This window comes from Nerophis ophidion, linkage group LG05 (genome assembly GCF_033978795.1).
Source record: "Nerophis ophidion isolate RoL-2023_Sa linkage group LG05, RoL_Noph_v1.0, whole genome shotgun sequence".
Taxonomy (NCBI): Eukaryota; Metazoa; Chordata; class Actinopteri; order Syngnathiformes; family Syngnathidae; genus Nerophis; species Nerophis ophidion.
This window is the reverse complement of record NC_084615.1, coordinates 1,005,093-1,030,567: the sequence shown is the minus strand read 5'-3', so window position 1 is coordinate 1,030,567 and position 25,475 is coordinate 1,005,093. Positions and strand designations below refer to the sequence as shown.

Below are 25,475 nucleotides of genomic sequence, written 5' to 3'. Positions count from 1 at the left end.
TCATAACTTTTATGGACAGAATTTCTAGGCGCAGTCAAGGCGTTGAGGGGTTCCGGTTTGGTGGCCGCAGGATTAGGTCTTTGCTTTTTGCAGATGATGTGGTCCTGATGGCTTCATCTGACCGGGATCTTCAGCTCTCACTGGATCGGTTTGCAGCCGAGTGTGAAGCGACCGGAATGAGAATCAGCACCTCCAAGTCCGAGTCCATGGTTCTCGCCCGGAAAAGGGTGGAGTGCCATCTCCGGGTTGGGGAGGAGACCCTGCCCCAAGTGGAGGAGTTCAAGTACCTAGGAGTCTTGTTCACGAGTGAGGGAAGAGTGGATCGTGAGATCGACAGGCGGATCGGTGCGGCGTCTTCAGTAATGCGGACGTTGTATCGATCCGTTGTGGTGAAGAAGGAGCTGAGCCGGAAGGCAAAGCTCTCAATTTACCGGTCGATCTACGTTCCCATCCTCACCTATGGTCATGAGCTTTGGGTCATGACCGAAAGGATAAGATCACGGGTACAAGCGGCCAAAATGAGTTTGGGTCTCTCCCTTAGAGATAGGGTGAGAAGCTCTGCCATCCGGGAGGAACTCAAAGTAAAGCCGCTGCTCCTCCACATGGAGAGGAGCCAGATGAGGTGGTTCGGGCATCTGGTCAGGATGCCACCCGAACGCCTCCCTAGGGAGGTGTTTAGGGCACGTCCAACCGGTAGGAGGCCACGGGGAAGACCCAGGACACGTTGGGAAGACTATGTCTCCCGGCTGGCCTGGGAACGCCTCGGGATCCCCAGGGAAAAGCTAGACGAAGTAGCTGGGGAGAGGAAAGTCTGAATTTCCCTGCTTAGGCTGTTGCCCCCGCGACCCGACCTCGGATAAGCGGAAGAAGATGGATGGATGGATGGACAATTTCCCAACTCATATGGAAACGGGGTTTGTACTCACTGTAGCGCCCACCCAGGGGCTGCATTAGTTTGAAGATTCGGATCATTAACTCGAGTGATCCGAGACGACCAGCACTATCACGCTCCTCTCTTTGGATAACTTTATACTTTCATTTTGTTTTATCCGCCATCACATTAAGACGGTCCGTATTGGGCGTTGACCAGAGGGTGAAATTACATGAAAAGCCAACAAATAATGTCTAAACCAGTTGACGGATTCATATTTCTTCCTTCTAAAAAAAAAATCAAGCTCAAGGTTGAATGATTTGTGTGTGTGTGTGAGTGTGTGTGTGTGTGTGGGGGGGGAGGCATTTAATTTAATGTTTCTTCACACCTCAGCTGCAATTTTTCTCACACCGCCTACGTCCCACAGAGAACTGTGTCATTTCCAGCAGTACAGAACGTCAAGGTGAAGTTGTACCTCTTTGTTGACTCTGCGGAGCTCCGTGTTCTTGTTGAGGAGCTGCAGCTTCTCCTGCTCGGCACAGGTGATGCTCATACTCTCGGGGACATGTTGGAGCTCGGACACTGACCTGTCACCTTCTGCACACACAGCGTTTGACCTGCACACACACACACACACACTGTAAATCAGTGCATATACAGTGAGAGGACCTCGACAAAGTCATAGTGGACAGCATTAGCAGAGAATTTCCATTAATAAAAGCAAACACATATATGCACAAAAGAGCCTCCGGATACTTTTGAACACCCACTCGCTTAGAGTGAGTGCACTTTCGGAGAATAAAACCTGAGCCATTATGTTCACCCACGCACACACACACACCGACACACACACACACATATATATATATATATATGCACACATTAGGCACTCAAGATGTGCAGAATTAAAATATGTTTACAGTCACACGGAAAATGGAGAAATTATTTTGCAGGGATTAATTAGCCAGGGTTGTTTCCATGTTGCGATATGTCGTCTCAGAAAAATAGCCGACAGCAGGAGTGTCACGGTCAGGACCCGCAGGCTATTAATTATCTGTGGCCCCCGGGATTGATGTTTGATCAGTATTACAGCCGGCCCGCAGGCCACAGCCGCCTGCTGCTGTTTTCCATCAGTGTTGGCGCAAGAAATTTTCAAAATGGGGTTCCAAGGGACCCCATCAAGTATTAAAAATGGGCTTGTATGACCTATATTGAGAAAAACAGGGGTCCCCAACCTTTTCGAAACCAAGAGCTTCTTCTTCAATCAATCAATCAATTAATGTTTATTTATATATCCCCAAATCACAAATGTCTCAAAGGACTGCACAAATCATTACGACTACAACATCCTCGGAAGAACCCACAAAAGGGCAAGGAAAACTCACACCCAGTGGGCAGGGAGAATTCACATCCAGTGGGACGCCAGTGACAATGCTGACTATGAGAAACCTTGGAGAGGACCTCAGATGTGGGCAACCCCCCCCCTCTAGGGGACCGAAAGCAATGGATGTCGAGCGGGTCTAACATGATACTGTGAAAGTTCAATCCATAGTGGCTCCAAGACAGCAGCGAGAGTCCCGTCCACAGGAAACCATCTCAAGCGGATCAGCAGCGTAGAGATGTCCCCAACCGATACAGGCGAGCGGTCCATCCTGGGTCCCGACGAGCGGTCCATCCTGGGTCTCGACTCTGGACAGTCAGTACTTCATCCATGGTCATCGGACCGGACCCCTCCACAAGGGAGGGGGGGACATAGGAGAAAGAAAAGAAGCGGCAGATCAACTGGTCTAAAAAGGAGGTCTATTTAAAGGCTAGAGTATACAGATGAGTTTTAAGATGAGACTTAAATGCTTCTACTGAGGTAGCATCTCGAACTGTTACCGGGAGGGCATTCCAGAGTACTGGAGCCCGAAATGAAAACGCTCTATAGCCCGCAGACTTTTTTTGAGCTCTAGGAATCACTAACAAGCCGGAGTCCTTTGAACGCAGATTTCTTGCCGGGACATATGGTACAATACAATCGGCAAGATAGGATGGAGCTAGACCGTGTAGTATTTTATACGTAAGTAGTAAAACCTTAAAGTCACATCTTAAGTGCACAGGAAGCCAGTGCAGGTGAGCCAGTACAGGCGTAATATGATCAAACTTTCTGGGTACTGATTAATGCAAAGGGCTACCAGTTTGATACACACTTAAATAAATTGCCAGAAATAGCCAATTTGCTCAATTTACCTTTAATATATATATTTTATATATATGCATATATATGTAAAAATGGGTATTTCTGTCTGTCATTCCGTCGTACATTTTTTTTTCCTTTTACAGAAGGTTTTTTGTTGAGAATACATCAGGGGTAGGGAACCTATGGCTCGCGAGCCAGATGTGGCTCTTTTGATGACTGCATCTGGCTCTCGGATAAATCTGAGCTGAGACTGTTAAAAATAATGTTCAAAGTATAAAACATGCTCATGCATTTGAATCCATCCATCCTTTTTTTCTACCGCACTTGTTCAAGAAGTTGAAATAAGGGTAAGAAGTGATTTATTTATTATCGGTTAGTTTAGGGTTTGCCCTCCTGGAGGTTTTTCAGACCACCAAACACTGACATGAGAGCCTGTTTCAGTGTTACAATATTTTTTTATTTTTCAATAAGTCTCTCAGTTGCTTTCCAGCAATTGTCTTTTTCCTCTTTAGTTCTCGCTCGCACTCTGGCTCCAGCTCCAACCCCGTCTCTCCTCCTGGCTGCTGCTTATAAATTAGATAAAAAAGCCCAGGTGGGCCTCCTACGCACCTGTCGCTGATTTCGAGGATGGTCCTGGCAACACCCCGCTTCGCTGCAGGCCACGCCCCCTCCACAGTTAGCTTCAGAATTACAATGTTATTACAAAGAATAAGAGACTTATTGTACTCTAGAAATATTGGTCTTACTTAAAAATGCACGTGTTTAGTCGTGTTCAGTGTTGAAAAAAATATTATACGGCTCTTGCGGAAATACATTTTTAAATATTTGGTTTCTTGGCTCTCTCGGCCAGAAAGGTTCCCGACCCCTGGAATGAATGATGAAAAAAACACTTAACTTACGGTTTAGAAGAGGAGAAAACAGGCAAAAAATTAAAATAACATTTTGAAAAATAATTTTTCTTCAATTTCGACTCTTTAAAATTCAAAATTCAACCAATGAAAAGAAAAGAAAAACTAGCTAATTCGAATCTTTTTGAAAAAATAAATAAATACATTTATGGAACATCATTAGTCATTTTTCCTGATTTAAATTAATTTTAGAATTTTGATGACATGTTTTAAGTAGGTTAAAATCCAATCTGCACTTTGTTAGAATATATAACAAATTTGACCAAGCTATATTTCTAACAAATACAAATCATTATTTCTTCTGGATTTTCCCGAACAAAAATTTTAAAAGAAATTTAAAAGACTTTAAAATAAGATTGAAATTTGATTCTAAAGATTTTCTAGATTTGCCAGAATAATTTTTTTGAATTTGAATCATAATAAGTGTGAAAAAATATTTCACAAATGCTCTTCATCGAAAAAACAGAAGCTAAAATGAAGGATTAAATTAAAATGTATTTATTATTCTTTACAATAATAAAAAAAATAATACTGTACTTGAACATTGATTTAAATTGTCAGGAAAGAAGAGGAAGGAATTTAAAAAGTTAAAAGGTATATGTGTTTAAAAATCCTGAAATTATTTTTAAGGTTGTATTTTTTCCTCTAAAATTGTCTTTCTGGAAGTTATAAGAAGCAAAGTAAAAAAATGAATTAATTTATTTAAACAAGTGAAGACCAAGTCTTTAAAATATTTTCTTGGATTTTCAAATTCTATTCGAGTTTTGTCTCTCTTAGAATTAAAAATGTCGAGCAAAGCGAGACCAGCTTGCTAGTAACTAAATAAAATTTGAAAAATAGAGGCAGCTCACTGGTAAGTGCTGCTATTTGAGCTATTTTTAGAACAGGCCAGCGGGCGACTCATCTGGTCCTTACCGTTGGTGACCCCTGGAGTGAAACACGCTTGAAACTAGAATATCAACTGATACAAAGCTGCTTCATCAATACAAAGCTGCTTCATCAACACTCACAAGTATAAAACTACTTTTTTCAAAGTAATAGTTTCTTACTTCAAGCATGGAAAAAAAAATCATAATGCCGAGATAATGCCACTAGCATTTACTTAATTAAAGAATGTTTTTCAACATATTAAGCAAAAAAAGGTTCATTTTTTTCTACCCAAAAAGTGCACTTGTTATTAGTGATAACATATTTATTTGAAGGTATTTTTGGGTTCATTGAAGTTAGCTGATTTTACTTGTTTTGGAAAGTCTTGACAAGCCAAATTTTCTTGTTCTATTGGCAGATAATTTTGCTTAGTTCAAATAAATCAGCCCTCATTTTTGGAATTTTTTTTTTCTTGTTTTTGAGCACTGAGTTTTTGCAGTGTACTGCCTAAGCACCTGGGAGAACACAACCAGCTCCTGGGCATCCTCACACTAGTATGCTGAGATAAAGACTGCAACCCTCATCTCTCTTAAGACCAGACTCCCCCGCAAAAACACTTGCTTTCATCCACTTACTGTCGGTGCACTGTGCTGCTCTGGGAGGGCTGCAGAGCTTTTCAGGACTGTGCTGTCAGGTCGTGGAAGGGGGGGAAAAAAAAAATGGCGGTATTTTAAATGCCACGTTCACAATGAGGAAAGGTAATTATTTGCAGGTTGCTATAATGAGGCAAAGCAGCGGTTCTCAAAGTTGCAGGCCTGATTTTTTTTTCGCTGGTGCAAAACAATAACAAAAAGAAAAGAAAATTCCGTGCATTTTTGAAGGAGATTTTTTTTTATTAAGCAGGGGACAAGCGGTAGAAAATGGATGGATGCATGGATGGTGTTTTGATTGATTGATTGATACTTTTATAAGCAGATTGCACAGTTCAGTAAATATTCTGTACAATTGACCACTAAATGGTAACACCCCAATAAGTTAATCAATTCATGGTACAAATATATACTATCAACATAATACAGTCATCACACAAGTTAATCATCATAGTATGTACATTGAATTATTTACATTATTTACAATCCGGGGGGTGGGATGAGGAGCTTTGGTTGATATCAGAACTTCAGTCATCAACAATTGCATCAACAGAGAAATGTGGACATTGAAACAGTGTAGGTCTTATTTAGTAGGATATGTACAGCCAGCAGAGAACATAGTGAGTTCACATAGCATAAGAACAAGTATATACATTAGAAGTACATTTGAGTTGTTTATAATCCGGGGAGATGGGATGTGAATGGAGGAGGGTATTAATAAAGTGTAGAAGTTGCCTGGAGGTGTTGTTTTAGAGCAGTTTTGAAGGAATATAGAGATGCACTTACTTTTATACCTGTTGGGAGTGCATTCCACATTGATGTGGCATAGAAAGAGAATGAGTTAAGACCTTTGTTAGATGGGAATCTGGGTTTAACGTGGTTTGTGGAGCTCCCCCTGGTGTTGTGGTTATGGTGGTCATTTACGTTAAGGAAGTAGTTTGACATGTACTTCGGTATCAAGGAGGTGTAGCGGATTTTATAGACCAGGCTCAGTGCAAGTTGTTTGACTCTGTCCTCCACCCTGAGCCAGCCCACTTTGGAGAAGTGGGTTGGATTGAGGTGTGATCTGGGGTGGAGGTCTAAAAGTAACCGGACTAGCTTGTTCTGGGATGTTTGGAGTCTAGATTTGAGGGTTTTGGAGGTGCTGGGGTACCAGGAGGTGCAAGCGTAATCGAAGAAAGGTTGAATGAGAGTTCCCGCTAGAATCCTCAAGGTGCTTTTGTTGACCAGAGAGGAGATTCTGTAGAGGAATCTCGTTCTTTGATCACCTTGGTTGCTATTTTATCACAGGAAAGATTAGCCTCTAGAATGGAACCTAGGTAGGTGATCTCATCCTTCCTGGTGATAACAATGTCACCCACTTTTATAGTCAAGTCACTGACCTTCTTAAGTTTGATATGGGACCCAAATAGGATGGATTCCGTTTTACCTAAGTGTATGGACGTATGTTGTCTTGTTATTGTGGTAGCAACACATTGTAGTTTAGAACATGTTTGTTAGTAGTCTAATAATAACAGTGATTCTTAATCAAAGAGCCGTTATTAGGTTGCAAGTGCGCATAAAAGGATTTTTCAGCTGCGGTCCGTATGTACTTCACTTTTCAACCACTCGGGGGCAGTCATGACAATCTTGAACAAACAGAAGAAGTCTGGCGCTAAAATCTTAAGAGACATTTCTTAATGTCAAAAATAACGACTAAAGTGGTAAAGCCGTATTTTCATTTGCACTTTGATTTTATCCTTTGATCCGTTGTGGTGAAGAAGGAGTTGAGCTGGAAGGTAAAGCTCTCAATTTACCGGTCGATCTACGTTCCCATCCTCACCTATGGTCATGAGCTTTGGGTCATGACCGAAAGGACAAGAGGAGTTGAGTTGATACCAAAATGGATACATGGATGATACAGCAGAGGATTGGGAGAATGTCATGTGGTCAGATGAAACCAAAATAGAACTTTTTGGTATAAACTCAACTCGCCGTGTTTGGAGGAAGAAGAATACTGAGTTGCATCCCGAGAACACCATACCTACTGTGAAGCATGGGGGTGGAAACATCATGCTTTGGGGCTGTTTTTCTGCTAAGGGGACAGGACGATTGATCCGTGTTAAGGAAAGAATGAATGGGGCCATGTATCCTGAGATTTGGAGCCAAAACCTTCTTTGAATGGTTGACCAAATACTTATTTTCCACCATAATTTACAAATAAATTATTAAAAATTCCTGGATTTTTTTCACATTTTGTCTCTCACAGATGAAAATGACAGACCTCTGTCATCCTTTGAAGTGGGAGAACTTGCACAATCGGTGGCTGACTAAATACTTTTTTGCCCCACTGTATACTTTAGCTTGAAAAATGTAGTCTCAAGACCAAAACCTTGTTATAGTAAATCAGAAACAGCCCAGGCAAGATCTAGATCTTTTCCCCCTCCCCTTCTTTCTTGCTTTTCTGGCAGCTGATAAACACTGTGACCCAGTTTAACAAAGTTTGCGATCACACGCTGTCTTGGAAGGACACCAAAAGGCCGTTGCCTCGCACAGCGATATGATAATTCCCTGTCATGTTCTCTGATAAAGAGGGTCGAGATCGGGGGTCAGCAACCCGCGGCTCTCGAGCCTCATGCGGCTCTTTAGCGCCGCCCTAATGGCTCCCTGGACCTCTTTCAGAGATGTGTGAAAAGGGAAAAAGAGAGTTACTTTCTTTTGTAATTCAAGTTATCATTACATATATGTATTGTTGCATTCGACCTATTTTATTGTTGATAACAAAGGTAAATATTATTGTTATTCATTATTAATGACAACTCTGGCTGTCCAGAGTCGAGACCCAGGATGGACCGCTCGTCGGGACCCAAGATGGACCGCTCGCCTGTATCGGTTGGGGACATCTCTACGCTGCTGATCTGCCTCCGCTTGAGATGGTTTCCTGTGGACGGGACTCTCGCTGCTGTCTTGGATCCGCTTTGAACTGAACTCTCGCGGCTGTGTTGGAGCCACTATGGATTGAACTTTCACAGTATCATGTAAGACCCGCTCCACATCCATTGCTTTCGGTCCCCTAGAGGGGGGGGGGGGGGGGGGGTAAATATTTACAAAGGTAAATATTATTGTTATTCATTATTAATGACAACTCTGGCTGTCCAGAGTCGAGACCCAGGATGGACCGCTCGTCGGGACCCAGGATGGACCGCTCGCCTGTATCGGTTGGGGACATCTCTACGCTGCTGATCCGCTTGAGATGGTTTCCTGTGGACGGGACTCTCGCGGCTGTGTTGGAGCCACTATGGATTGAACTTTCACAGTATCATGTTAGATCCGCTCCACATCCATTGCTTTCGGTCCCCTAGAGGGGGGGGGGGGGGGGGGGGTTGCCCACATCTGAGGTCCTCTCCAAGGTTTCTCATAGTCAGCATTGTCACTGGCGTCCCACTGGATGTGAATTCTCCCTGCCCACTGGGTGTGAGTTTTTCTTGCCCTTTTGTGGGTTCTTCCGAGGATAATAAATAAATGATAAATGGGTTGTACTTGTATAGCGCTTTTCTACCTTCAAGGTACTCAAAGCGCTTTGACACTACTTCCCCATTCACACACACATTCACACACTGATGGAGGGAGCTGCCATGCAAGGCGTCAACCAGCACCCATCAGGAGCAAGGGTGAAGTGTCTTGCTCAGGACACAACGGACGTGACGAGATTGGTACTAGGTGGGATTTGAACCAGGGATCCTCGGGTTGCGCACGGCCACTTTTCCACTGCGCCACGCCGTCCCGTCACGCCGGATGTTGTAGTCGTAATGATTTGTGCAGTCCTTTGAGACATTTGTGATTTGGGGCTATATAAATAAACATTGATTGATTGATTGATAATAGTGCTATTCCTATTGGTATTTGTATTGTTCCATTTGTAATGTAATAATGTTCATTGTCATTTCTGGATTATATTTTTATTTTACTAGTTCCTTATTTGCTATGACTTTTACAATCGGTGGAAGTTTCTCTCCCTAGAGCAGTGGTCTCAAACATGTGGCCCTCGGGCCAGGTGCGGCCCGCGAGACGTTATTTTGCGGCCCGCACCTTAAAATGAAAATTTAATGTTGGTGCGGCCCGCAAGCCTTATATCAGGGGTGCCCACACTTTTTCTGCAGGCGAGCTACTTTTCGATTGACCAACTCGAGGGGATCTACCTCATTTATATATATCATTTATATTTATTTATTTATGAAAGAGACATTTTTGTAAACAAGTTAAATGTGTTTAATGATAATACAAGCATGTGTAACACATATAGATGTCTTTCTTTCACGTAGACAAGAATATAAGTTGGTGTATTACCTGATTCTGATGACTTGCATTGATTGGAATCAGACAGTAATGATGATAACGCCCACATTTTCAAATGGAGGAGAAAAAAAGTTGTCCTTTCTGTACAATACCACATGAAAGTGGTTGCTTTTTGGCATCTAATTCATCCAGCTTCCATACACTTTACAAGAAAAACATTGGCGGCAAATTCCGTAGCTTGCTTGATTGACATTCACGGCACCCGAGGGTCTTGTGAGATGACGCTGGCTGCTGCCAGTTCATTATTATGAAAAAATGACAGAGAGGAAGGCGAGAAACACTTTTTATTTCAACAGACTTTCGCGCCGTCCCTTCCGTCAAAACTCTAAAGGCCGACTGCTCATTTCCTATCTTCACAATAAAAGCCCTGCTTCATGCTGCCTGCGCTAACAAAATAAGAGTCTCAGAAAGCTGGCGTGCACAAGTGATGTGCACGCCAGCTTTCCGAGACTTCACTTATATTACTTTTTTTTTCTAAACAATATATAAGCAACATATATGTAGCACACGTCTCATATACACAGTTTAACATTTAAATCAAACATATACATTTGTACACTTATATATATATTATATATACACAATTTATTTAAATTCCATATAAAGTGGTAATATACACATTTTAATATAACCTATATGTATAATTATGAAATCATAAATTGTATTAATATACATATTATATATTATTGTCTTTCTAAAACAATGTTTGCTCTTCTTTCTTATATTTACTAATGATAAATGATTTAAAAAGCTTTTTAAAGTAGTTTATGTTGGTGCTGTGTTTTATTTCATCCTTTAAACAGTTCCATATTTTAAACCCCTGCTATTGTTATACTCATTCGTTTCTGCGTTGTTCTACAATATTGGATCTTAAAAAGTAGTTGATTAACAGCCATACAGGTCCCTCTGAGGGTGGCCGTATAAACAACTTTAACACTGTTACAAATATGTGCCGCACTGTGAAGCCACACCAAACAAGAATGACAAACACATTTTGGGAGAACATCCACACCGTAACACGACATAAACGCAACAGGACAAATGCAGACCTAACTCTTCCGGGCTACAATAGGGGGCGGGTTAGGGGGGCAGGGGTATATATTGTAGCCTGGAATAGTTAGGGCTGCATGGGATTCAGGGTAGTGGTTCTGTTGTGTTACGGTGCAGATGTTCTCCCAAAATGTGTTTGTCAATCTTGTTTGGTGTGGGTTCACAGTTTAGCGCATATTTGTAACAGTGCTAAAGTTGTTTATACGGCCATCCTCGGTGTGACCTGTATGGCTGTTGATCAGGTATGTCTTGCAGTCACCACCGTGGGTCTGCAGAAGCCTCATTCAAAATGTGACTGGGCCAGCTCACTGTTTGTGTGGTGGAAAAGTGAATGAGATGGCAGATTGTAGAGGACGCTAAAGGCAGTGCCATCACGCCACGCCCTTGATATTGTTGTCCGGGTGAAAACAGGGAGAATGAGAGCCCCGGGAGAGGCACTGATATTCGGGTGTTACCCGGAGAGATCGCCAGAGTTGGCAAGTATGTTGCTAGGGCGAAAAAGCCATTTAAAGAAGGTGAATTCATTAAAAAGTGCATGTTGATAGCACACAACTTTTCAGTCTCGCTCCGTGACTCGTCAGTCTTTTCTGGTCGTCTTCTTTTCGGACTCTCGTGTGCGTGTGCCTGTCCATTAGCAACTCCAACCTCCCTTTTCGTGTCTCGGCCCGGCTGCTGCTAATAAGCATGGCAGGTGATCGGAAGATGGGGATGGCGTGGCCAAGTTGGGAGAGTGGCCGTGCCAGCAATCTGAGGGTTACTGGTTCAATCCCCACCTTATACCATCCTAGTCATGTCCGTTGTGTCCTTGAGCAAGACATTTCACCCTTGCTCCTGATGGGTGCTGGTTAGCGCCTTGCACGGCAGCTCCCTCTATCAGTGTGTGAATGTGTGTGTGAATGGGTGAATGTGGAAGTAGTGTCAAAGTGCTTTGGGCTCCTTAAAAAGGGGTAGAAAAGCGCTATACAAGTACAACCCACTGCGATGAGGTGGCGACTTGTCCAGGGTGTACCCCGCCTTCTGCCCGATTGTAGCTGAGATAGGCGCCAGCGCCCCCCGCGACCCCGAAAGGGAATAAGCGGTAGAAAATGGATGGAAGTACAACCCATTTAATATTATCGGGGCGGCATGGCGTAGAGCGGCCGTGCCAGAAACCTGTGGGTTGCGGGTTCGCTTCCTACCCATTGACATCAAAGTTGCTGCCGTTGTGTCCTTGGGCAGGACACTTCACCCTTTGCCCCCGGTGCCGCTCACACTGGTGAATGAATGATGAATGAATGATTGGTGGTGGTCGGAGGGGCCGTAGGTGCAAACTGGCAGCCACACTTCCGTCAGTCTACCCCAGGGCAGCTGTGGCTACAGATGTAGCTTACCACCACCAGGTGTGAATGAATGATGGGTTCCCACTTCTCTGTGAGCGCTTTGAGTATATAACAATAGAAAAGCGCGATATGAATCTAATCCATTATTATTATTATTAATATTTACCATGATCAGTACCAGCTGGGTAATCCAATCACCTGTACATATCCTATTTGCTGATGTTTTTATGTTGTTGTTTTCCCCCCCGTCTTCCTTTTATATCTCTTTCCATCCCCTCCTGCACCAAATAATAATATAAATCCATTTAATAAAGTCAAATAAAAATAAGGCAACAAGAGAAGTATCCCACACTTCTCTTTTGTTAAGTAAATTTAAGCATGATTTTCCTGGATTGAACTTTCACAGTATCATGTTAGACCCGCTCGACATCCATTGCTTTCGGTCCCCTAGAGGGGGGGGGTTGCCCACATCTGAGGTCCTCTCCAAGGTTTCTCATAGTCAGCATTGTCACTGGCGTCCCACTGGATGTGAATTCTCCCTGCCCACTGGGTGTGAGTTTTCCTTGCCCTTTTGTGGGTTCTTCCGAGGATGTTGTAGTCGTAATGATTTGTGCAGTCCTTTGAGACATTTGTGATTTGGGGCTATATAAATAAACATTGATTGATTGATTGATTGACTGAGTGGCTGGACAGGACAAAAAAAAAAACCCAAAAAAGAAAAAAAGAGGTACTATTCATTGCGATGACCTCACTGGAAAGTCCACACTTACTCTTTACTCCTCCTCTTCCTTTAAAGAGTACTGCATGTTTTTTTTAGTTTTTTTTTTTTTTTTAAAACATGTGACTGTCAAAAAAAGGTCGTTCATAATAGTAAAGTCGGTATTAATGGCACACATGTGCCTTTTACAGACACAATTTGGCAAAGTGGTGTAGAAAATGGATGACAAGCTGAAGGAATGTAGTTATGACAATACGCCTCATCAAAACCTTATTAACTCCAGCTGTTGTGTGAGATCGTACTCAATGAGGTCTATTAGGATCAGACATACCATAATACTTCGGATGATTCGGCTCCTCTGGTGTGGTTGATTCCTCTTCTTACTGATGACTCGTTGTGTTTGTCAGTTGATAACGAAGACAGCTCCCCTTCATCCATGGCTGATCCGACGTATCCCAATAACGAGGAGTGTGTTGTGTGTTTTCTCCTCACACAGCCGCTCTGGAAAAAGTACAAAGCCAGTGTCGGTATTGCAGCGTGATAAAAAAGAGGAAGTCGCCGAGGTCGAGGGCCCACATCACAAATGTTTTGAGAAGAGGAAATGACAACTAGACAATGACAAGTTGTTTTGGCACAAAGCATGACGGGTTTGTTGTCAGGGCTTCTAGAAACTCTCACAATGGGACGGCGAAGTTTTCACAATGTTACCAAGTGAAAGAAGATCAGCGGTTGGTGTTTGAACACAGAAGATAGTGTTCTAGGTTTTTAAATGAATGAAATGGTTACAAATAGAGATGTCCGATAATGGCTTTTTTGCCGATATTGTCCAACTCTTAATTCCCGATTCCGATATATACAGTCACGGAATGAACACATTATTATGCCTCATTTTGTTGTGATGCCCCGCTGGATGCATTCAACGATGCAACAAGGTTTCCCAAAATAAATCAACTCATCCATCCATCCATCATCTTCCGCTTATCCGAGGTCGGGTCGCGGGGGCAACAGCCTAAGTAGGGAAACCCAGACTTCCCTCTCCCTAGCCACTTCGTCTAGCTCTTCCCGGGGGATCCCGAGGCGTTCCCAGGCCAGCCGGGAGACATAGTCTTCCCAACGTGTCCTGGGTCTTCCCCGTGGCCTCCTACCGGTTGGACGTGCCCTAAACACCTCCCTAGGGAGGCGTTCGGGTGGCATCCTGACCAGATGCCCGAACCACCTCATCTGGCTCCTCTCCATGTGGAGGAGCAGCGGCTTTACTTTGAGTTCTTCCCGGATGGCAGAGCTTCTCACCCTATCTCTAAGGGAGAGACCTGGAAACTCATTTGGGCCGCTTGTACCCGTGATCTTATCCTTTCGGTCATGACCCAAAGCTCATGACCATAGGTGAGGATGGGAACGTAGATCGACCGGTAAATTGAGAGCTTTGCCTTCCGGCTCAGCTCCTTCTTCACCACAACGGATCGGTACAACGTCCGCATTACTGAAGACGCCGCACCGATCCGCCTGTCGATCTCACGATCCACTCTTCCCTCACTCGTGAACCAGACTCCTAGGTACTTGAACTCCTCCACTTGGGGCAGGGTCTCCTCCCCAACCCGGAGATGGCACTCCACCCTTTTCCGGACGAGAACCATGGACTCGGACTTGGAGGTGCTGATTCTCATTCCGGTCGCTTCACACTCGGCTGCGAACCGATCCAGTGAGAGCTGAAGATCCCGGTCAGACGAAGCCATCAGGACCACATCATCTGCAAAAAGCAGAGACCTAATCCTGCGGTCACCAAACCGACTCAACTCAAGTTATGGAAAAAAAAAATGCCAACATGGCACTGCCATATTTATTATTGAAGACACAAAGTGCAATTTTTTTTTTAACATGCCTCAAAACAGCAGCTTGAAATTTGGGACTTGCTCTCCATGAGAGAGCATGAGGACGTTGGGGTGGGAAGGGGGGGGGGGGGTATAGGGTCGGGGGTAGCGGGGGTGTATATTGTAGCCTCCAGGAAGAGTTAGTGCTGCAAGCGGGTCTGGGTATTTGTTCTGTTGTGTTTATGTTGTGTTACGGTGTGGATGTTCTCCCGAAATGTGTCTGTCATTCTTGTTTGGTGTGGGTTCACAATGTGGAGCATATTTGTTACAGTGTTACAGTTGTTTATAAGGCCACCCTTAGTGCGACCTGTATGGCCGTTGACCAAGTAGGCTTTGCTTATGTGTGTGAAAAGCCGTAGATATTATGTGACTGGACCGGCATGCAAAGGCAGTGCCTTTAAGGTTTATTGGCGCTCTGTACTTCTCCCTACACCCGTGTACCACCCCGTACAGCGGCATTTTAAAACAAGTCATACATTTAACTTTTTGAAACAGATATTGATAATTTCCGATGTTACATTTTAAAGCATTTATTGGCCGCCCGATATTATCGGACATCTCTATAGTTAGAAATTATATAGAACTGTCTGACCTGCTCCCACATTTTGGTACACCATTATTACCTATGACCCTCCGCCAGGGGTCACCAACGCGGTGCCCGTGGGCAACAGGTAGCCCGTAAGGACCAGATGAGTCGCCCGCTGGCCTGTTCTAAAAATAGCTCAAATAGCAGCACTTACCAGTGAGCTGCCTCTATTTTTTAAATTGTATTTATTTACTAGCAAACTGGACTCGCTTTGCTCGACATTTTTAATTCTAAGAAGGATAAAACTCAAATAGAATTTGAAAATCCAAGAAAATATTTTAAAGACTTGATCTTCCCTTGTTTAAATAAATAAATTATTTTTTTTACTTTGCTTCTTATAACATTCAGAAAGACAATTTTAGAGAAAAAAATACAACCTTAAAAATGATTTTAGGATTTTTAAACACATATACCTTTTTACCTTTTAAATTCCTTCCTCTTCTTTCCTGACAATTTAAATCAATGTTCAAGTAAATTAATTTTTTTATTGTAAAGAATAATAAATACATTTTAATTTAATTCTTCAATTTAGCTTCTGTTTTTTCGATGAAGAACATTTGTGAAATATTTTTTCAAACTTATGATGAAAATTCAAAAAATTTATTCTGGCAAATCTGGAAAATCTTTAGAATCAAATTTAAATCTTATTTCAAAGTCTTTTGAATTTCTTTTTAAAAATTTTTCTGGAAAATCTAGAAGAAATAATGATTTGTCTTTGTTAGAAATATAGCTTGGTCCAATTTGTTATAAAATCTAACGAAGTGCAGATTGAATTTTAACCTATTTAAAACATGTCATCAAATTCCTAAAATTTATCTTAATCATGAAAAATTACTAATGATGTTCCATAAATTATATTTTTTATTTTTTCCAAAAGATTCGAACTTGCTAGTTTTTCTCTTCTTTTTATTGGTTAATTTTAGAATTTTAAAGAGTCGAAATTGAAGAAAAACAATTTTTCAAAAATGTATTTTAATTTTTTTCCTGTTTTCTCCTCTTTTAAACCGTAAGTTAAGTGTTTTTTTCATCATTTATCCTCTACAAAAAAACCTTCCGTAAAAGGAAAAAAAAATGTACGACGGAATGACAGACAGAAATACCCATTTATACATACATATATATACATATATATGTATACATATATATATATATATATACATATATATATATATGTATATACATATATATATATACATATATATATATACATATATATATATATATATGCATGTATATATATATATATATATGCATGTATATATATATATATATGCATGTATATATATATATATATGCATATATATATATATATATGCATATATATATATATATATATGCATATATATATATATATATATATGCATATATATATATATATATATGCATATATATATATATATATATATGCATATATATATATGCATATATATATATGCATATATATATATGCATATATATATATGCATATATATATATATATATATATATATATATATATATATATATATATATATATATATATATATATATATATATATATATATATATATATATATATATATATATATATATATATATATATATATATATATATATATATATATATATATATATATATATGTATATGTAGGTGTGGGAAAAAAATCACAAGACTACTTCGTCTCTACAGAACTGTTTCATGAGGGAACCCCTCATGAAACAGATCTGTAGAGACGAAGTAGTCTTGTGATTTTTTTCCCACACCTACATATTGCACTCTACCACGATATCGAGCACTATTCTCTGGATAATCCAATCAAGATATATATATATATATATATATATATATATATATATATATATATATATATATTAAAGGTAAATTGAGCAAACTGGCTATTTCTGACAATTTATTTAAGTGTGTATCAAACTGGTAGCCCTTCGCATTAATCAGTACCCAAGTAAAACCAATGTATTACTTACAAGGAAGCAGGGAACAAACAAAAACAGCACCCTCAGCATCAGTCTCTAAGGAACAAAGATCCAGCACTGAAGGAGGGACCCAGGTGGAACAAAATAGAACTAATTAAAATGGGGAACAGGTATGCTGACAGGACATGGAACAGAAAATAAAGGTGCTTTATAACCCAGAGACCAAACAGGAAACACTGACAAAACAAGAGCACCAGGACAGGAACTGATTCTAAACATAAACGCACAGGGATTTCTAATCATTGCTATGTTGGAATTCTTAAAGGGGAACATTATCAGCAGACCTATGTAAGCGTCAATATATACCTTGATGGTGCAGAAAAGAGACCATATATGTTTTTAACCGATTTCCGAACTCTAAATGGGTGAATTTTGGCAAATTAAACGCCTTTCTGTTTATCGCTCTGGAAGCGATGACGTCAGAATGTGACGTCGCCGAGGTAACACACCCGCCATTTTCATTTTCAACACATTACAAACACCGGGTCTCAGCTCTGTTATTTTCCGTTTTTTCGACTATTTTTTGGAACCTTGGAGACATCATGCCTCGTGGGTGTGTTGTCGGAGGGTGTAACAACACTAACAGGGAGGGATTCAAGTTGCACCACTGGCCCCAAGATGCCAAAGTGTCTGCCGCCAGACCCCCGTTGAAATCACAAAGGTGAGTTTTGTTGATGTTGACTTATGTGCTAATTAGACATATGACTGCCAGTTAATCGATGCCAACATGCTACGCTAATCAACGCTAACATGCTATTTACCGGCGGTGCTAAAGCAGACATGACACAGAGATGTATGGATAACCTGCAGATGCATTTGTAACGATAAAGTCACAGAAATCACAAATGTGAGTTTTGTTGATGTTGACTGCCAGCTAATCAATGCTAACATGCTACGCTAATCGATGCTAACATGCTATTTACCGGCGGTGCTAAAGCAGACATGGCACAGAGATGTATGGATAACCTGCGGATGCATTTGCAACTATATTACGTTTCCTTCCACCCACATTTAATGCGAAACAAACACTTACCAATCGACGGATTTAAGTTGCTCCAGTGTCAAAAGATGCGAAAGTCCTGATCGTTTGGTCCGCACATTTTACCGGCAATGCTAACGCAGCTATTCTTCCATGCTATGGCTATGAATAGCGTCAATAGCTATTCGCTCAATAGCTTCAGTTTCTTCTTCAATATTTTCATACTCCAACCATCTGTTTCAATACATGCGTAATCTGTTGAATCGCTTAAGTCGCTGAAATCCGAGTCTGAATCCGAGCTAATGTCGCTATATCTTGCTGTGGTATTCCCATTGTTTGTTTACATTGGCAGCACTGTGTGACGTCACAGGGAAATGGATAGTGGCATCGCAAATAGCGAAAATCAAGCACTTTAAAGCTTTTTTTGGGGATATTCGGAGACCGGTAAAATTTTGAAAATAATTTCAAAAAATACAACATGCCACTGGGAACTGATTTTTATTGTTTTTAACCCTTTTGAAATTGTGATAATGTTCCCCTTTAATAATATTGATACAGTTGCTGATATTATTACAATTTTGTTTTACTACTTTTGGATTGTTTTATGTCATGTTTGTGTGTCCTCTCAATTGCTCTGTTGATTGATATCCTGAATGCCGGGCCGGGTTTGGTTTTGGAATTGGAATTGTAGGCTCGACAACTGCAACACACTTCTTGTCAGGATCCCCAGCAAGAACATTCAGAAGCTGCAATACATCCAGAATAGTGCTGCTAGGATCCTGATGAGAGTGCGGAAATACGACCAGATCACACCAACTCTCAAATCCCTTCACTGGCTTCCTGTTCCAATCAGGATTGAATACAAAGTCTCCCAACTAACCCACCAGTGCCTCCATGGAAATGCCTCCGTCTACCTCAAAGAACCACTCAACCCCAAATTCTCCACACGACACCGCCGCTCCAAACAGGCTAACCTTTTCCAACCTCCAAGGACAACATTACAAAATATGGGAAACCAAATTTCTATTCCGCCGCTCCCAGTCTGTGGAACGCGCTCCCTGACCACCTGAGGCCACCACAGACTGTGGATGCTTTTAAAAAAGGCTTAAAAACCTTTCTTTTAAAAAAAAAACTTGTTTCATGGATAAATGCATACTAGTTCTAGCTATTAGGCTTTTATAGTGTTTATTTTTTATTTATTTTTATTATCTTTTTATTATTATGATTATTTTATTAAATTTTTTAAATACACTGTAGCACTTTGAGGTTGTTTGCGCAATGTAAAGTGCTTTTTAAAAATAAAATATATTGTTATTATTGTTGTATTAAAATATAGTGTATTATTAGTTGGACAGATTGATAATAAAAACATTAAATAAAAATAAAAAACACAGGAAAACCCAAACATAACCAAACTATCAGTAACAATTCTGACAATGTTGATGCATGTCAGAGTTTTGACCTTCTCGTTTTATTAATAAAGACCTATATTCAGCCTGGTTATAAAATAATTAACACTTAATTTCCATTTGCCAAAAAAACATATAGATACAAATATCACAGATTACGTTACAAAACATCTTTGACAAAACATAAGCCTAATGTAAGACAACGTTTCATTTTTTTTTAGTAGTTAGACTGGATGTGACACATAGCGCTATTATTGTGAAGCTGGAAGTGTGCAATTGTTTTCACGAGAAAGGTTTTGATGTTGTGGCAAAAATAAACAATATGAAAAACTTTCCTCTCTGATGACATTTTACCTCATCTTACCAAAGCAGTTTGTGTAACAACTGTCAGAACGTGGACTTTGGGGTTTGTTTTTCCGGAAGGCAAAGGAAAGTTAGCACGGGCAAGGTGTGAAGGTAAAGACATATTTTATATTTACACTATAACTACAAAAAGAAACAGAGGGGCGGCATAGCTCGGTTGGTAGAGTGGCCGTGCCAGCAACTTGAGGGTTGCAGGTTCGATTCCCGCTTGTGCCATCCTAGTCACTGCCGTTGTGTCCTTGGGCAAGACACTTGACCCACCTGCTCCCAGTGCCACCCACACTGGTTTAAATGTAACTTAGATATTGGGTTTCACTATGTAAAGCGCTTTGAGTCACTTGAGAAAAGCGCTATATAAATATAATTCACTTCACTTCACAAACAAAAGGCGCGCACAATGGCGGAGAACAAACTTGACGAATGAAACAAAACTTGCACAAAGGCAGAAACTATGAACAATATCAATCAATCAATGTTTACTTATATAGCCCTAAATAACTAGTGTCTCAAAGGGCTGCACAAACCACTACCACATCCTCGGTAGGCCCACATAAGGGCAAGGAAAACTCACACCCAGTGGGACGTCGGTGACAATGCTGACTATGAGAACCTTGGAGAGGAGGAAAGCAATGGATGTCGAGCGGGTCTAACATGATACTGTGAAAGTTCAATCCATAATGGATCCAACACAGTCGCGAGAGTCCTGTCCAAAGCGGATCCAACACAGCAGCGAGAGTCCCGTCCATAGCGGAGCCAGCAGGAAACCATCCCAAGCGGAGGCGGATCAGCAGCGCAGAGATGTCCCCAGCCGATACACAGGCAAGCGATCCATCCTGGGTCCTGACTCTGGACGAGCGGTCCATCCTGGGTCCCGAGTCTGCACAGCCAGTACGTCATCCATGGCCAACGGCAGATCAACTGGTCTAAAAAGTGAGTCTATTTAAAGGCTAGAGTATACAAATGAGTTTTAAGGTGAGACTAAATGCTTCTACTGAGGTGGCATCTCGAACTGTTATTCCAGAGTACTGGAGCCCGAAATGAAAACGCTGTATAGCCCGCAGACTTTTTTTGGGCTTTGGGAATCACTAATAAGCCGGAGTCCTCTGAACGCAGATTTCTTAGCGTGAATCGTAAACATGGCCTGAAACAGACGTGACTGGAGGTAAAGTCGCCAGGCTGACTACCTGGCAACTACAGGTTTAAATAATGCAGTGGTGATTAGTGAAAGGTGTGCGAGTGCAAAACGTGAGACAGGTGCGTGACATGAGCACAGGTGAAAACTAATGGGTAGTCATGGAAACAAAACAAACAAGGTTAGTGCAGAAACAGGAAACACTGGAGTCTTAAGCAAAACAGAACATAACAAAACAAAACATGATCACAAGACATGACAACAACAGTTTGTCATTATTTTTTCCAAAGCTGCGGAACGGACCGAGGGTCAGAAAGAAACTTATAGTTAACTTTGACCGTCCTAATTATTATCCCGCAGTTGGTGTTTTATTAGTATCACCAAGTTGGCCACAATCAAATACGGGATGGGAGGGCATTACAGCCGCCAGGTTTGTGTAATGCGTTGCTACGGAAACATAGTTAACTCGCATAGTTAGTGGCCAGACAATCAACCAAGAGCGTCGTTCTGCATGATAATGTCACGGCGCACCTGTGACTGACGATAACGGGGTGTCATTTGTTCCTGATAAATAATGAAAGGGTCAGACTGATTGTACGCGCCAATCTCCTCTCTGCTGCAGGTTAATTAGAAAATCACACGCTCATGCGAGGGACAATCAAAGCAATTGAAGAGATTTTTTAATTATTTTTCATCAGGCTGAACTGTCTTTTATTAGCGCGGGGTAAATGAATACATTTTATGTATTTTGTTTTATGTATGTGTGTATATGTATTCATATGCATGCAGATATGCATCTGTGTGGATACATATACATATACATATACATATACATATACATATACATATACATATACATATACATATACATATACATATACATAGATACATCTGTCATCTCTATCTTTTTTTTTTTACTATTTATATTACCATATTGGGCTTCACGGTGGCAGAGGGGTTAGTGCGTCTGCCTCACAATACGAAGGTCCTGCAGTCCTGGGTTCAAATCCAGGCTCGGGATCTTTCTGTGTGGAGTTTGCATGTTCTCCCCGTGAGTGCGTGGGTTCCCTCCGGGTACTCCGGCTTCCTCCCACCTCCAAAGACATGCACCTGGGGATAGGTTGATTGGCAACACTAAATGGTCCCTAGTGTGTGAATGTTGTCTGTCTATCTGTGTTGGCCCTGTGATGAGGTGGCGACTTGTCCAGGGTGTACCCCGCCTTCCGCCCGATTGTAGCTGAGATAGGCGCCAGCGCCCCCCGCGACCCCGAAAGGGAATAAGCGGTAGAAAATGGATGGATGGATGGACTACCATATTGTATATGCACCTTAGGAGGAGCTGCTCCAATTTCGTTGTTCTTTGAACCTGTTCATTGCAATAATGACAATAAAACTCTATTCTATTCTATTTGCCGACCCTGTCTCCTTTGCCAGAGTCCAGTCGACTGAAGTCCGACGTATAAAGTAGAGATGTGAGCGGATGATCATCAAGAGAGTGGTAGAATACTTTTTCAAGATTAGACGATCAGTTAAAACTGGGCCGTGCTTTGCTTGTTTTTGTTGTTTTTTTGTTTTTTTACCAGAAATCCCTTTTATCCGGTTCAAGGCCGTCACACAGCCGGTTCAATGAGCATTTAAGTCTCACCTTAAAACTCATCTGTATACTCTAGCCTTTAAATAGACCTCCTTTTTAGACCAGTTGATCTGCCGCTTCTTTTCTTTCTCCTATGTCCCCCCCTCCCTTGCGGAGGGGGTCCGGTCCGATGACCATGGATGAAGTACTGACTGTCCAGAGTCGAGACCCAGGATGGACCGCTCGTCGGGACCCAGGATGGACCGCTCGCCTGTATCGGTTGGGGACATCTCTACGCTGCTGATCCGCTTGAGATGGTTTCCTGTGGACGGGACTCTCGCTGCTGTGTTGGAGCCACTATGGATTGAATTTTCACAGTATTATGTTAGACCCGCTCGACATCCATTGCTTTCGGTCCCCTAGAGGGGGGGGGGGGGTTGCCCACATCTGAGGTCCTCTCCAAGGTTTCTCATAGTCAGCATTGTCACTGGCGTCCCACTGGATGTGAATTCCAAATGAGCTAATATTTGCAAAAAATAACGTTTTCCAGGTTCGAACGTTAAGTATCTTGTCTTTGCAGTCTATTCAATTGAATATAAGTTGAACAGGATTTGCAAATCATTGTATTCTGTTTTTATTTATGATGTACAAAACGTGCCGACTTCACTGGTTTTGGAGTTTGTAAATAAAAGTTCATGTTTACCATTAATTTATTTACGTGGACTAACTTAAACAAGTTGAAAAACTTATTGGGGTGTTACCATTTAGTGGTCAATTGTACGGAATATGTACTGTACTGTGCAATCTACTAATAAAAGTTTCAATCAATCAATCAATCAAGCAGTAACTTAATTGCCGTACGTCAAACTGTGACTTGGGTTATAGTAGTTTCTTCGATGCAGAGAATATTTGGAACGAGCCAGGCGCGGACGTGAGTACATGTTTAATTTATCTAATAAACAAACAAACTACAAAAAGGCAAACCAAGGACGCGCCCAATGGCGGATAATAAACTAGACTAATCAAAACAAAACTAGCACAATGGCATGACTAAAGACAAAAGAGTGCACAGTGGCATAAATACAACACTACACTTGCACTAAGGCATTAATACAAAACTTACTCTGACCGAAACAAGGGGCATGGATGGCAAGATGTTCGAGGGAGTGAGGAAGGTGAAGCATGGGTAGGTGACGATGCCAGGACGAGGACAGAAAAAGAATGGCTTAAATAGCTATGATGATTAGTGACAAACAGGTGTGAGGCTGAGGGCAGGGACGTGACTAGGAGACCAGGTGAAACTAATGGGTTGGCATGGAGACGAAATCAAACCAGGAAGTGCAAAGACAGAACCAAAAGTCCAAAAAACTAAACATAACATGACCAAACATGGCAAAAAACAAAACATAATCTACAGGCGTGACAATATCAAAATAAGTCATAGGCCATTAACACGTTTTTTCTGCCACTTTTTCCACTATTACGTCGTCTTCCACTATAAAATAAAAGGCATTTGTCATGCTTGTAAGTTTATGTTTTGGTTTTGGTCAGGTTATGTTTAGTTTTTTGGACATTTTAGTTCTGTCTTGGCACTTCCTGGTTTGTTTTCGTCTCCATGCCAACTCATTAGTTTTCACCTGTCATGTCACGTCCTTTTTCTCAGCCTCACACCTGTTTTCACTAACGATCACGGCTACTTAAGTCACTCTTTTTCTTGTCTTCATTCTGGGATCTTCACACTCGTACACACGCGAACCATGCTGCACCTTCTTCACGCCCTCGTTTATCTGCTTCATGCCTTGCTACGCTGTTCATTTTGATCCACGTAAGTTTTGTATTTGTGCCACAGTGCACTCTTTTGTTTCATGTCTGTAGTCTTGCCTTCGTGCTGTTTAAGTTTATAGTTAAAATGTCTTTCATGCCATTGAGCAAGTGTTTTTGTTTTCCCTGTTTTGTATATATCATATAATAAACAACTATGTACTCACGTCCACGCCTCGCTCAAGTTGATCCTCATCTGCATCAAAGAAACAATCCAGGTCCAAGCCCAGGTGAGACAGCATTAATATAATCCAATAGCTAAGACTTGATTGCTGTTTCCATTCCTGCATCTTTCCCATCCATCTTGGGCGCCAGTCAGAGGCTTTGCTGGACGGCCCCACTGCAGTGCCTTTATTGACCCCGGACTCCGTCACAGCCAAGGACAAATGGGCTGCTGCTTCCGCGGGGGGACTAAGAGGGGCCATAACGGGCAGGTGGATAGTTCATTTATCTGCCTGAACTCCAGCAGGAGTTAAGAAGACATCAGAGTTTGGGATTTCGACAGCACGGGGGGGACAAATGAGCTCTGGAGCCGCCGAATGAAATATATGTTGTCCTTGGCGCCGAAAGTTGGAGCAGCTCATCCGGGGTCAGTGATCGAATGCGACAGCTGGTGCAGGTTCTGACAGAATGGCCCCCGGCTCGGTCCCAAATGGCATCAACTAAAACGAGTCAGCTGTGGCGTGAGAGAAGTGGGAGATTTTTAGTCAACACATATATCCCTCCCCCACTTCGGGGTTGCTCGGTAAAGAACGTTCCACCGAATTGCTGCCATTTTGATTGATTGATTGAAACTTTTATAAGTAGATTGCACAGCACAGTACGTATTCCGTACAATTGACCACTAAATGGTAACACCCCAATAAGTGCCTC

The 25,475-nt window shown here is 41.6% G+C and overlaps 1 protein-coding gene across 3 annotated transcripts in view; it reads right to left on the bottom strand.

The window, feature by feature from the left end:
- si:ch211-153b23.7 (TNFAIP3-interacting protein 3) overlaps positions 1-25,042 on the bottom strand; it is a 50,711-nt gene extending 25,669 nt beyond the window's left edge. For 2 of the 3 annotated variants that reach the window (XM_061899661.1, XM_061899662.1), the window contains exons 1-3: positions 24,770-25,042; positions 13,232-13,401; positions 1,347-1,488 (exon numbers count right to left, since the gene is read on the bottom strand). In XM_061899661.1, the coding sequence (XP_061755645.1) occupies positions 1,347-1,488; positions 13,232-13,401; positions 24,770-25,027 (570 nt within the window). In that variant the 5' untranslated portion in view covers positions 25,028-25,042. Of the gene's footprint in view, positions 1-1,346; positions 1,489-13,231; positions 13,402-17,316; positions 17,407-24,769 lie in introns of those variants that run through there. The other variant, XM_061899664.1, reaches the window with a different exon arrangement.
- Positions 25,043-25,475: the final 433 nt, after the last annotated feature.